The sequence below is a fragment of the Euwallacea similis genome, chromosome 26, assembly GCF_039881205.1.
Source record: "Euwallacea similis isolate ESF13 chromosome 26, ESF131.1, whole genome shotgun sequence".
NCBI lineage: Eukaryota > Metazoa > Arthropoda > Insecta > Coleoptera > Curculionidae > Euwallacea > Euwallacea similis.
Genome location: NC_089634.1, coordinates 1,792,091 through 1,805,518, shown reverse-complemented (window position 1 = coordinate 1,805,518; position 13,428 = coordinate 1,792,091). Strand labels below are relative to the sequence as shown.

Here is a 13,428-nt window from a genome sequence, read left to right as displayed (position 1 = left end):
CTCTCTTTTACAAGCGAAGTCGAGGCGGACGCCACTGGGTCGTGTAATGGTAATTTCGGAATTTCATGTAAAGCGAAGCAACCAATTTAGATTCGGTCTAGATGATTCGCGCGAGGAGCACAAGAATGTTCTGTTTTGGGGGTGGTGAGACTAAGGGTAAAAGAGTAATGGAAAGAATGGTGAAAGGAAGTCGTTAAACTTGATGAATTTTCATGGAAATTTCGATTAAAGTTTTTTTGTGCGCTACTCGATTATGTTCTTTTTGCAAAAAAATATTCATTTATTCAAATTCCTGCCTTTAAAAAACGGATAATTTCAATTTGTGTATTTTGCATTTCCTTCTTCTTCTTTACCTTACTTATGTTCATTTTTTAATCATCTTTTTATAATGGCCGTTCGGTACATAAGTTATCGGGTGCCTTGTAAATGCAGTTGTCGATAAATCAAATCGGATCTAGTCGATACAAATTCGTATGCATCCCCAGGTGATATTTCTTACTTTGAGCTATCAGTTGTACCACTAAAATAATCCTCGAAATAATACTCGTATTCATTATATGCCTAGAGATGTAAAGAACAACTCACTGATATTCGTGCTAAATTTAATTATTTATGGATGTAATGACTTTGTTGTTTATCCTTCTTTTGGACGTTATTTCACCCGTTTTTCTTGCACCTTTTGTCTAAAACTCGGTCCAAACTCTAATGCAGGTAGTTCTTAATGGAGATTTTACGAAAGTGAGATTAGGACATATACAGTGTCACCCACAAAGTCTGCATCATATGGGAAATTTTTTTACCTGTAAATGTGTGTAAATTTTAACTTTGCCTTCGGGTTGTGTTTCACAAATGATGAAAAATGACGTACAAATCGAAAAACCAATGATTGTCTATAACTCTCATATTGCAATTTTTCTCAAAAACATTCAAAATCAACCATTAGTTCTCAAAATGTTGAAAAATCACAAAGGAAAAAGTTTTTTAGTTTCATATTTTCTACGTATATGTCGATTTTCAATTTTCTCGGACGACTTTAATTTTTTTCATTTTTAGGATACACAATAACCATTTAATACATATTGTAGCCATTTCATGATGATATTTGTTTATATATTTAATTCTGTGTCGATCAACCTTGTAGAAATACTGCAATAAGGTAACCTGAACATTTTCTTTATAAACTAGATCAACTTTGCATCAAGACATACGTAGCGTCTTTAATGAATTTTACATTTTCTTTAAAAAGATGTATTTATTACAACTTTAGCTAACGATTGCTTATTCAGCCAATTACTTTGATATATTGTAATTATTCTTACAAGGTTGCTGACCTATTTGAATACCTCGGAAATGCAGAAATACAAAAAAATTAAAGTCGTTCGAGAAAGTTGAAAATTAGCATATGGGTGGAAAATAAGAACCTAAGAAACTTTTTCCTTTGTGATTTTAAACATTTTTGAGAAATAATGAGAGATTTTGTATGTTTTTGAAAAAATCCATTTGACAGTTGTAGATAGTCATTTGTTTTTCGATTTATATGTCATTTCTGATCAACTGTCAAGTACAACCTGAAGGCAAAGTCAAAATGCACACAAATTGATAAGTAAAAAAAATGTTCATATGCGGATTTTATGGGTGATAGTGTAGATGGAGAAAAAATTGTGTTTGCAAAAGAATCTATGACAATTAAGACATTGTCGAGATGTATAGTATGCAACCAGCAAAACATACAACCTGAAAACGGAGCCGTGCACTTAAGTTACTTATAATAACAAATGGGCGAGCATTTTGTATTTTTATTTCGCGTTCTCTCGACCTTGGTGCGGCGGCCATTAAAAATATTTTCGCTTGGCAATTCATCTGCCGGTATGAACGACCTTTTATATAAAGCTGCCTTTATCCGTTCGAGATTCGAGAAAGAGAGGCCGATCCGAGCTATGTCGGCGTCGATTCTGTTCATTTGTTTGGCAACGGGAAATTGCAATCGACATGTTTGTCTGTGCCTTTTTGTTGCTCATACCGGCAAATGTTACATTTTTGGCCAATCCATTATATATTTTCATAAGCGCCCATTGGAGAGCCGGCAACCTTGCCGGCCATTATTTTGTAACGCAGTTCGCTTAGGTTTTTGACTTGTACATTCACCTTCGAGAGGTGTTAGTTGGGATTTGGGTTGGGAAACTGATGATACGACTGACGAAGAGGAACATAATTTCAAAACTTCAACGCAATTTTAGTGCTCTAAAACTATCATATTTGGAACACTTCCATGCACTTTATCATCCGTCCGCTGCTGACAGGGAAACAGATAAGACGCTTGTTTTGCGCTCGCTATCACTGTTTCGCCTTTACGAAGTTAGATGCATTAATTTTAATACATTTTGAAACATTGTTCTCGTTTAGACGGAGTTTACGCATGCTTTCCACAAGGAAATTTCCTGTATACTTCCTTGCAATGTTGCGAATTGATAGGTATCCCATTTTGTCCGTGACGCATAAAAAATTGGCATCAGCCACATAATCGGATTATATGGTATTTTTAGTGCTGTGAGACCTATTTTCAATACTCAGTGGTCATCCGCTAGTGAAGTGCATCTCTAACTTTGTTTACTTTGTTCTCCGTTATAGCGTAAGTAAAAAAAACCCTCTTGTGTCACCTGTCCCAGGTTCCGACACGCAACCGTGGCAGTATTTCAATTATTTCCAAAGGAAACAATTAACTCGGTACCGGCAAAAAACTGGGGTCTGACCTTGTGCCCGAAACTACAAACTAAAAGTGAAAGCGTTCCATGCGCACGGTTGCTTCATTTTGGTATGCCTGCTGCTGCGCTACTGGTATTGATCTTGAAATCCCTCACACCAATACTGATTTTCTAAAATTCTCGTCCCTAATCCACAACTTTAAAGCCTCTGTCTGTGTAGAATAAAAAAGAACCTTAAAGTCACTAATAAATTTTACAGTTTATATGCATAGCCATTTAGGACATAACCAACAACCCATTTGATCTCCGAATTTAGAGTCGCGTTATCGATGGGAGTTTTATTAAGCGAAACGAGCAATAAAGTCGTTTTACGGCCCATGGTGACGTAGTTGCCTATATCACGATATCGAAGATGATCTGTTGCCTTGAAACAATACATGTTAAGCGAGCAATTAAAATCAAGAAGTAACTAGAAACCAAGTTGATGGGGTCAATTTTCGTCTATTTGTAATCGACTCTTTTCAATAATATCGTTTCGTATCCGTCACGCTTCATTGAGTCGGAATATGATTTCGAGATGAATAAGATAAAACCACACCTTTGCAATCTGGCTTTTATAATGAATGTTGTTTAAATTTAATATCTGTTCGTGTAGGTAAAAAAAACCAGAAGTTTTCGTTGGGACTGAGTGGAATCTGAACAAATGCCGCAACCCGATAAGGCGGTCGTGGTAAAAGTTTCGGTTTCCGTATGCTTCAAGATGGAGCGACTTCATCTCTACATTGATATATAAATATCACAAGTATATTCTATCTGTTATTAGCTGTTGTAAGAATCACTAATGGGGTAAATTTTGCTTTCCTGGATTTTTGCCAGCGGCCCGAGGTGGTGATAATTTAACGGGATTTACTAAAATACTCCAATCCTTGGGGTAATACGTTTGTTGTTACAATTCAAACAGGCCCGAATACAACGAACCCCGAATAAAACACTAATCTGGGCGGGGCAAAAAACCCCCATAGGATTTGCAAAATTTGTATCTCACCACGTCCAAATTAGTGTTTTGCTCGGCGTTCGGGTAGCTGTATTGTTCGTTGTGCGGCCAAAAGTTCAGGGCGATATCAAACTTAATTATAGTTAATTTGATTACTTTCATTAGCTTAATTTGGTACCTTGTTCCTTCCGAGGGCTTTAACAAAATGACGTATATGCAGGATGGAAGAACGTGGAATTGTCTATGGAAAAGATTATCGAGATGAAGATCGATGGGCAGGAAAGTGCTTTTTTGCGGATGAAAGGGGCGCAAGTGTCGGATCTCGCACATGTTCAAAGATGATGATAATTTAATAGAATTTTTCAGAATACCCTCATCTTAGGGTAATATTGTTGTTGGAAAGCTTCGTTCAGACCCAAACGAACCGAACGCCGAATAAAATGGGCCAACTAACTTGCAAATGTGTATTTCGGCTTCGTACAAATTAGAGTTTGTTCGACGTTCGGTTCGTTGTATTGTTTGTTGTGTGCCCAAATCTATGTTTATACGAAGCTTAAGGTTCATTTCCAAGTCTAACATCTATTCGACTTCAAAACTTTACTGTTGTGTTTATGTTTCTGCATTAAATTACGCATTGAATTTATTGGAATTCCGCACTACATGGACAAAAAGGAGGAGACCTTTGTAAAAAATAACATTTCCGTAGTCACAAACTTATTATATAAAGCATTCATAAAGAGGATCAATATTTACCCAAAGCTTTAGCTGACTGCAAATTTGTCACAAAAACAAAGAATAATATTTGTTCTAAGACGTTTATCGAACAAACTCAGGCAGTTATAAGGCCCGTAGGCTGTTAGAGTGCCGTTTATTTCTTTACTATTATCAAGCCAAATAGGTAATTATAGCGATATTCCTAAGCTTATTGCTCGGCAACAAATTGTATGGCAACGCCGCTACTCAGCTGTGGAGCGCTGTTCCCGCTCCGTCGATAGCTGACCTACCCCAATGAAACCATCGCAACGCGCTAGGGGCTCGATGGAAACAATGGGTCAGGACCGGACCGAGAATTTCCTGCCCCCTTTCCGATACACGTGAATCAAAGAAAAATCGTAATAAAATTTCCGCTACTACAACAGAGTCGATACATGTCAAGCGTAAATATGCAGTAATTACTCCTCATTTTGTAGAATTAATGAAGCAAGTTAATGGCTTATGGAGCACTATTTAAGTGACCATATTTTGCTAGCATTTTAAGTCCGTACAAATGCACATATTGCTGTATTGGTCAGCCATAGGTTAGACAGTCATATTTGCATTTATTAATAACTAGATATTAACAGTTGAATATGTAGTGTCTAGTGCAGTGTCGTGTGCTCTACACAGAAGCAAGTGAATACTTGTTTTGAATATCTAAATCAGTAAGTAATTTTAGTTAACATCAAGTAAAAGCGGTTAATTAAATTAGGAATATAGGACGAATCGAAAGTACCATAACATTTATTTGAAACAAAATATCAATTGAAGCAGTGCCTATTTGTTTGAAGGATTTTCTTTCTGTTGTACTATACGAGTCTACTCAATATAATTTAGCATTTTCACCTGGATACAGAATCACATGTTGAAGCAAGTTGAAGCTTTAGTTCAATGCCATATTTACTTAATAGAAATGGAGACAAAACTACAACAAAGAAATTGGCTTTCTCAATTCATGAAAATATATCATCTTGTAGATATGTGAACTTATAAATATTCAATATTATACGTTAATATTATATATTAATGTTCAATTAATTATAATATTATATTAATTAATAATTCAAGAATTTATATTTTGCTGTGTAATCTGGAGGAATCGTTATATACTATGAAAACCCTTATTTGTACCTTTTAGAAAAATGACGAGACAATTGATCTAGAGAAACACTGGGTGTTGTAAAAAATTGCTTTTATTCATCTAAAAATTGGGCAAATTTAGACGCATGGCGTTCTAGACGTCCGCCATGTATTAGTGTCTTGATGACGTCATTTTTTCGCCAAAGATGCGTCATTCCTCGGTGCATGTAAGACATGAGGGGTCATGGTAACATATTTTCCTTTTATTTCACGGCCATGGATTAGTTTCACATGCCCACAAAATGCCTCAAACTCATTTAAAAAACCATACCACATCCAGTTCTTGCAGATTGTTGGACTAGACAGTTGGCGTATGAGAGTGGTTAGAATTACATAAGATTGTGCAGATATTTTGTAACATGAATAATTGTTTTTAGCTCTTCCAATGCGAAACAAAGCTTTAAATTTACACATCCGGCCAAATTGTCAATTTTTATTTTTCGAAAATGATCTACGGCCCTACAGATTTTCCGGCAACGTTGTCGTTGAAGATTTGTTCGTTTTTCGGCGGCGATAGAGAAAGCGCTCTCTGATGAAAAATGAAAACGGCCAATCAATACTCAAGGGTAACGTCGTCTGCGAGACGAATCTGACGTCAGCGAGAGTCTGCGCGGTGCCACATGACGCAGCTCCGGAATATGAATGAATTTCCTTTCTCAAATAGGAAATTCTCCCTATTATCTTGGCCATGCATTAAAATTATTATCTCCTTCGTGGAGGTCACTGAACCCCTTCCAGATAGTCCTGGCCAAAGATTTAGAATTAATATAAACTTTCTCAAAGACAAAAGAACTTTTTATTTAGTATTTCCACCGCGAACACAATCAAAAATGTTGAATCAGTCAATCAATTGTACAGCGGTATTCCCCGAACGAAGGAATTTTTGGTCTATAGAGACCGGGAAAAACTTTATTTCCAGATTCGAATGTTTACTACGGCTATGGTTGGTTGGCTATGATGAAATTACAGTGCTTCGTGAGCAACTTGAGTCCAGAAACTCTCCAGCCTCTCAGCTTAATGGAGAGTATTTCTCTCATCATAGCTTGGATGAGTTTTCGTATTATAATTAATATCGTGTTGTTCCTCGCTCGCCTGTCTAACAATACTAATTCATGTTTCGTTTGCTACGCTTGTTTTAGCAGTTTAATTCCATTAATGTTTTTGTTTAAGGCTTGGCTCGTGCGAGCTTCAAGAGCCGATGTGGGCAAAAATGAACACTCTCTCCGCAACCAAGGCAAAAAGGAAGAAGTCAGAGAACAAGCCTCAGACGCAGATGTAAGTAAACCTGTTTGCAAATTCTTTCCCTCGGTAACCTCGCATATTTGCTCAATAACTGTTTAAGGGTTACAGCATCAGGGGGATTATTCCCCTCCAAAGTACTGATAATAAATAATCTCGCTTTTTGTGTTTCAAGTTCTAAAGGGACATTTTTGCTATACTCACTTAACTTTCCCTTCATGGATTGTGCTTTCAAGAGAAATTGTTTCCTTTGACAAGAAACAGAATAGCGTAAGAGTTCGAAAATTGATTTTTATGAGAAATAACAAAATGTTTCCAATTCTGCGTCTGACAAATAAAGGGAAAGTTCTTTTTTTGCACCACACAATCCTGATTGAACCACTGCTCGATTAAACATTATGACGAAATTTAATGACAGAATTAAGATTCTTATGTACCTAGTTGTCGTACGATCATTTGATGTAACTTACTGCCAAACATTATAAATGTTATTGGAATTAATATAAAAAATGACGTCACCTCGTTAAGGTGTGTGCCGAAAGTGAAAACAGTAAAATTGGAACACTAATAGCGAACGTTGCGTTTGCTGCGGCTCGGCGAGGACCATACAATAACGATAATAATAATTCCCTGCACGACAACCATTCATTTGAGTTTGAGAGTCGTATACGATGATGTGATTCGAGTATCGTCTTTCTGTGATGATTTTTCATCGACGAAAATATACTCAATATTTAAAACGAAACATTAAAATGTCAAGGCGACAGCCAATCGAACATATGGTCTTACCTTCTCATATATTTTTGGACTAATTAGTCTTCAGAGTTAATTAAAATTAAATTAAGCAAGTTTATCGATCTAACAATCACATTTTTCATTATCGATACTTACTGTCCAAAGCTTAGCTTTGGTCCTATAATTTATTGCTTTATAATAGTTCATTTTCTATACTAGGTCAGATGAGTTTCTCTTCGGTGATTACCATTATTTCATAGCTTTATATGATTTTTTCCTTGCCTAGCTTGTACAAATCGAGTTTTCTTAGTTTCTGAGATACGAGGTCCTGTTTCCACAATTTTGGAAGTGCTTCAAATGAGTATTCCTCAAACTAGATATCCAAAGGATTGGAACTTCAACTACGTCTCATGACGTGAAAATTTTTGGCTCGACCCTCTAAGCTGAACGAAAATTCTAAAATTAATTGTGCAAATCCTTTGAATATTGCTCTGAAAATCCTTATTCGTTTTATAAAGTAAATGTTTATGCACGCTATTGAAAGCCTGAAAAAATAAATAATTTAGGGTGAAATAACTGAAACAATTTACTATATCGCTTTCCTATTTAATGTTCTTTCCCAGCTCTAATCTAATCTAAATTTTCTTTTATTCTGAATAAATTGAAGAATCAACCCTTTCTCTTCTCACTTTCTAAACTTTCGAGCACCGTTATGAATCTGAAAAGCAATTGCTTTAAAAAAATCTTTTAAATTCAACCGTCATCATACAGGTAAATGTTGATGATAGTGCTCTTTGTGCTGGTGCAATCACATGTACCTTCCAAGGGCCTAATTTAAGAGTGTGGCATGTAATTATGAAAGTAAATGTAATTTAAAAATAAAAAAGCTGAGCCGCCTATGGAGTATGGATAAGTGAATATTAAAAGATCCCTTTATGTATGTTCTCTCTCCCCACCTTTATTGTTTTAAAATGTCGGCCTAGACGAAAACGCTGATTCTGCTTTTTTCGCGTGGACGTGAGCTTTTGTCGTCGCTTTCGGATAATATTCAAGTTTTATGTAGGTAGTGGCCGTCAGCGTGTATCGCGATAGTTAGCGGAAGCTTTTTTCCCTTCTTCATGTCCAAAGTTAGTGTTAACTTTTAATTTTTCCAATATCTTACCAATCCGGTAGTTAGCCAGTTCACATGATGAGCAATCCCGAGGATAGTGTGGCAACTTCAACGTGAGTCCACAATTTAAGCCAAGTTTAATTAGAGGCTGGCTTCACGTGGTTATCACCCAAGACCAGGTCTCGCAGACCGAAAAATAGATAGTCTCTCTTCGTACACGGTGATTCGCAATGCAATGGGCAAAGATCCAGAAAATGTTTCCTCATGGCTACGGTTGCTGAGATATTAGCTTCTGAGAATGTCTTAAATAATGTGAAAAACTGTAGCTTAGCAATGTCCTGTAACGCCAAAGAATTAACTAGAATAAAAAATTGCAAAGCTAAGTTTGCTACAAAACTGATAGACTTTGTGAGTTACATTATTGTTAAAAAGGTAATAACATTATAAGGGTGGTGCGTCCCTAAGCCACCCCTTTTTAAACAGCCAACGTTTATTTGATTGTCTGTGTTAAGGCATTGCTAAAATACAAGAATATTATTCCAATTTTTAAGACTTTCTGAAGGCAGTATCTCAGTACCTGTAGGCATGAGAAAAAAATATATAAAAAATCTATTTGTTTTGAAGTGTCCTCTACATGCACCTCTATGGTTATTGCGTTGCGAATCATCCTGTATAGTGAGTGAATGGTGCACCGTTTTCCTCAAAGGCACAACAATAGGGCAGCTGCTTGTATCATGTCGATCTTTTCAATCGTTTCCTTTTTCTTTGCCATTTGATAATGTAAAACCAAATTTTATCTGATTAAAGCGAGACGAGCCATATGCCTCACGGATCTAATAGAAATGCGCCTTCTTTAACGTTTGCCAAGTAAATACTGTCACTAAATTTATTGGCCTTTCCCATGGCTCAGTGTAATCGTTTCAGCAAGCCCCTTTATATCTTTCACAAGCTTAACTTAATCTGAATAAAAGTCCTCTTTATGTAACACCATCAGTTTAGATACAGAACCCCACTTCATTCAGTTTACGAACAGGAATATTTCCGCTCACCTGCCTGTTGTTGATAGGCAACATTTTGCATAACCTTCCTCCATCCTCTTTACTTTCAGGATCCAACACATCCCTTAATTAGGTAATTAATTGATTGGTGACGTCGCTTTTATGACGTTTTAGCGTTCGATTTCCGATTTACTTGCATGACGATGAAAGTACGGGTCGTAGGAATCTTGATTTTTATCGTAACATTTTGCAGTTAATTATCGCGCAATTGCTTATTAGGTGTCCAATTTATGTTTTCATGTTGCTTTCAATAATTATGGCGTTTATTATGGTAATATGTGCATTGGGAATTTGAGTTTTTTTGATGCAGTGCCGGATCCACAGGTTTCACCGACCGAAGGATTTGCCAACAATAACAGAACAGCTAACTGGCACTTCTTGAAGACCAATCTGTGGTGGGTTTATGGCTCAGTCCAGGCCTGTTTTAATTTCTAGATAACATTTTAATAATGCTTGTTTAATTAATTTAATGAAAGTGAACGGTTCAGGTCTGCCGTAGTTTAGCATCAACTCGACTAATTATAAATCCGTGATTTTGGTTAACTTACGTAGACATCATACCTTAGGGCATATCGTAACTGTTTAGCGGATGCTGAACGTTTTGACAGTGTACATGACTAATTATACAGGGTCTAAGCAAATAAGTAGGAAGGAATTTTGGTAGTGATTCCTTGTAAAACGTATATACTTTTCAGAAAGCATAACGCTTTGTTGGGTTCTATAATTAAATGTAGTTCATAATAATGTTATGTCAAAAATGTCAGAATGATTTATATAAAATCACAATAGTCAACGTTCAACAAATTATCTAAAGACTGGAAGCAGCAAACATATTTTGAAAAAAGCTTTCCTAAAGCAGTTGCTGATAATAAAACTGGCACTGATGAATATATTGTTTACAGAAACAAGTGCAACAATGAGAAGAAACGCAGAGAGCAGGAGAACACATACGTAGAGGAATTGGCCGAGCTGATATCTGCCAATTTCGGGGACATGAGCTCGCTGTCCGTAAAGCCGGACAAGTGCGCCATTCTCCAGGAAACCGTCAATCAGATTCGTAGGATCAAGCAACAAGAAGCGGCCAACCAGCAGATCGCCGATCCGGTGCAGCAGGGCGAGGTGTCGTCCTCTCGGCCCACGATACTCTCCAACGAGGTTTATGGACCTTTACTCTTGGAGGCGTTGGACGGGTTTTTGTTTGTGATCAATAGCGAGGGGAAGGTAAGGATTGCTTCATGTCAACTGTTGAGTTTTTATGATATTTGTACATAGGTAGAACACGTGACCGACAACGTCTCCAAATACATCAAGTACTCGAAAGATGATATAATAGGCAAGAGTATCTACAATTTTATGCACCTTGGGGACCACACCAAGTTCCATTCCAACCTCCTGCCGATGACCATCGAGTGGGGCAGCGATCAACCACCACCCACTCGATCCAAATCTCTAGATGTTCGATTGTTGATCAAGCAGGAAGATTACCAAAACGAGACCGTTGAAGAGAAGAACCAGAGGGTGCCCTGTTACGAGCTTATGCACATAGCGTCCACGCAGCTGCGAGAACACTTGTCAGTGTCAGAGGAGGACGGGAGCGATAGCGGTCCTTGTCTACTGTGCGTCGCAAATCGAATTTCGCAACGTGATAAAGCCGCGATTTTTTTCGAACAGTTTACCACGAGACTGGACACTTCGGGTAAAATTATCTGCGTGTCGGGGGTGTCCGACCTGGTGTCTCAGGCGGTGTTTAAAGACTGTAAAGGACGGTTTTTGCGCGACCTGGTGCCTGCGCAGGACGTTCAGAAAGTGACTGCGCATCTCAAGGAAGTGCTTAGTTTAGGAACATCACTTAGCGCATTTTATCGCATCCAAGTAACCCCTGAAAAGTTACTGACAGTGCAGACTAAATCAAAATTGTTTAAAGCGAACCCTAACGGGAGTACTGATAGTGAGATCCGAGGTGACATCATTATGTCGACACATTCGATTATTGGGTAAGCGATAAAAGTGTGTTAGGGAAAAAGAATTTGTTCTCTAAGGTCTTTGTTATGTAGGGATAACGATGCCCTAGATCCAGGTGGGGGAATTGGAGGACCGTTGATGACGAGCATAGTCAACGGAACGGGAACTCCATCGCGTAACGGGCCTTTAACCATTGATGGGGCTCCTCCTTCTTCTTCAGCGTCCACAGGAACTATGATCCAGTCAAGTTCCTCCGGCGGACCGTTCACCCAGGAATTTCTGGACAACGATTTTCCTCCCAACGACATTCAACTTCACCTCGATTTTCCCACTACTACGTGGGACTTAGAGCCTCCTACATGGTCGGATGCCGGGCGGCCGAGTTCGAGGCAAAGTATCACGCCTGTGTCCACACCAACGCCTCGGTAAGCACAGTGGTACCCCTACACGAATGAAGTATTATTTTAATGCAGGGAGAAACTTTTCTAAACAAGGTCTTAAAGTAATATCTTTGATAGACGATATCTGTCAGTCCCATTAAGCTGAGTCTGGAAAATGTGAAGGAGTACTGTAACAACACTTAACGTTGCTTAATTTATGAAGGGTTTGTTTTCTAGTTCAGAGTAATGTTTCTTGAAAATATGGCGAACGCACATGTCATTCTTGCTCTCTTAGCAATAACATTATAATGTTGAATTTTCTAATGTTTGATTTACTGACCGCAAATGAGCGAAAAATAAACAAATCTACCCAACAGTATAGTATAAATGAATTTACTATTATTTGCCATGTTCCTTCATTTCAAAACCCGTTTGTTCTCTTTTATCTAAGTTGATACTATTGTATCGATTTTCCATAAGTGCTTACGTGGCCTCGAGATGATACATAATTTACGAAAATTACAGAAATATCATGTGGTAATTGCAAGGGGCGGCAGTCCACAATATGCACCATACAGAAATATAATTGTTCCCTTATTTATTAATCCTTTTCCTCGCTATTATTAGCCACCTTGCGATACAGCAAATCGCACCGACTATTCACTTAGAAATATAATTAAATATTTTTAAACCATAAAATGGGTGCTACCTTTGTTTCTTTTTCGTTTAAGTCCAGTGTCGCCTGTCAAAATAAATTAATGTAACTGTTTTACAGAAGGTTTAAATGCCTGTATCATTCACGAGACACATCGACTTTAATAACACACTTTTCCTATTAGGAAACAATTGATCGTTTTTTCGCATACCTAAATTTAAAACGTGAACTTGAGTAATAATTATTGTTACTGCCAATTTAATAATAATCTATTTCACGGCGTTTCACAAACGCGTTTACGCAAATCGTCACCGAAGTGTACCAGCGTTGCCCGATGACCCAGAAACGCCGTTCTTGTTTGATAAATTAAAATGGCCGCTTGATAATGAACTGAATTTAATTGTTTTTTTGTTATTTTTTCAATGTCCCAGTTTATATTTCTGTCATAGTTAATTTGTGTTTATTTGGTTTATTGCGGTGTTTTGTCATTTTCGTGCATGCTGAGCGATAGTACTTCAGCTAAATCCTTGCATTGTTTACTTAACCGCCAATTTGAGGAGAATCAATTAAAGTGTATGAAGTCATTTAATTGAAAATTTGTAGTTTTTAATGTTGGAAAATATACATTTAACCACTACGTTTTTTGATTTCGCATTTTTCTTTAAACGCGTCGTTTCTCTGACTTGCAAAGCACTT

The 13,428-nt window shown here is 37.4% G+C and overlaps 1 protein-coding gene across 3 annotated transcripts in view; it reads left to right on the top strand.

Moving 5' to 3' along the window:
* The window catches only part of tai (taiman), a 77,809-nt gene that overhangs the window by 36,368 nt on the left and 28,013 nt on the right, over nt 1-13,428 (top strand). For all 3 annotated transcript variants that reach the window (XM_066402578.1, XM_066402577.1, XM_066402579.1), the window contains exons 2-5: nt 6,763-6,867; nt 10,638-10,956; nt 11,008-11,729; nt 11,790-12,122. In XM_066402578.1, the coding sequence (XP_066258675.1) occupies nt 6,763-6,867; nt 10,638-10,956; nt 11,008-11,729; nt 11,790-12,122 (1,479 nt within the window). The remainder of the gene's footprint in view (nt 1-6,762; nt 6,868-10,637; nt 10,957-11,007; nt 11,730-11,789; nt 12,123-13,428) is intronic.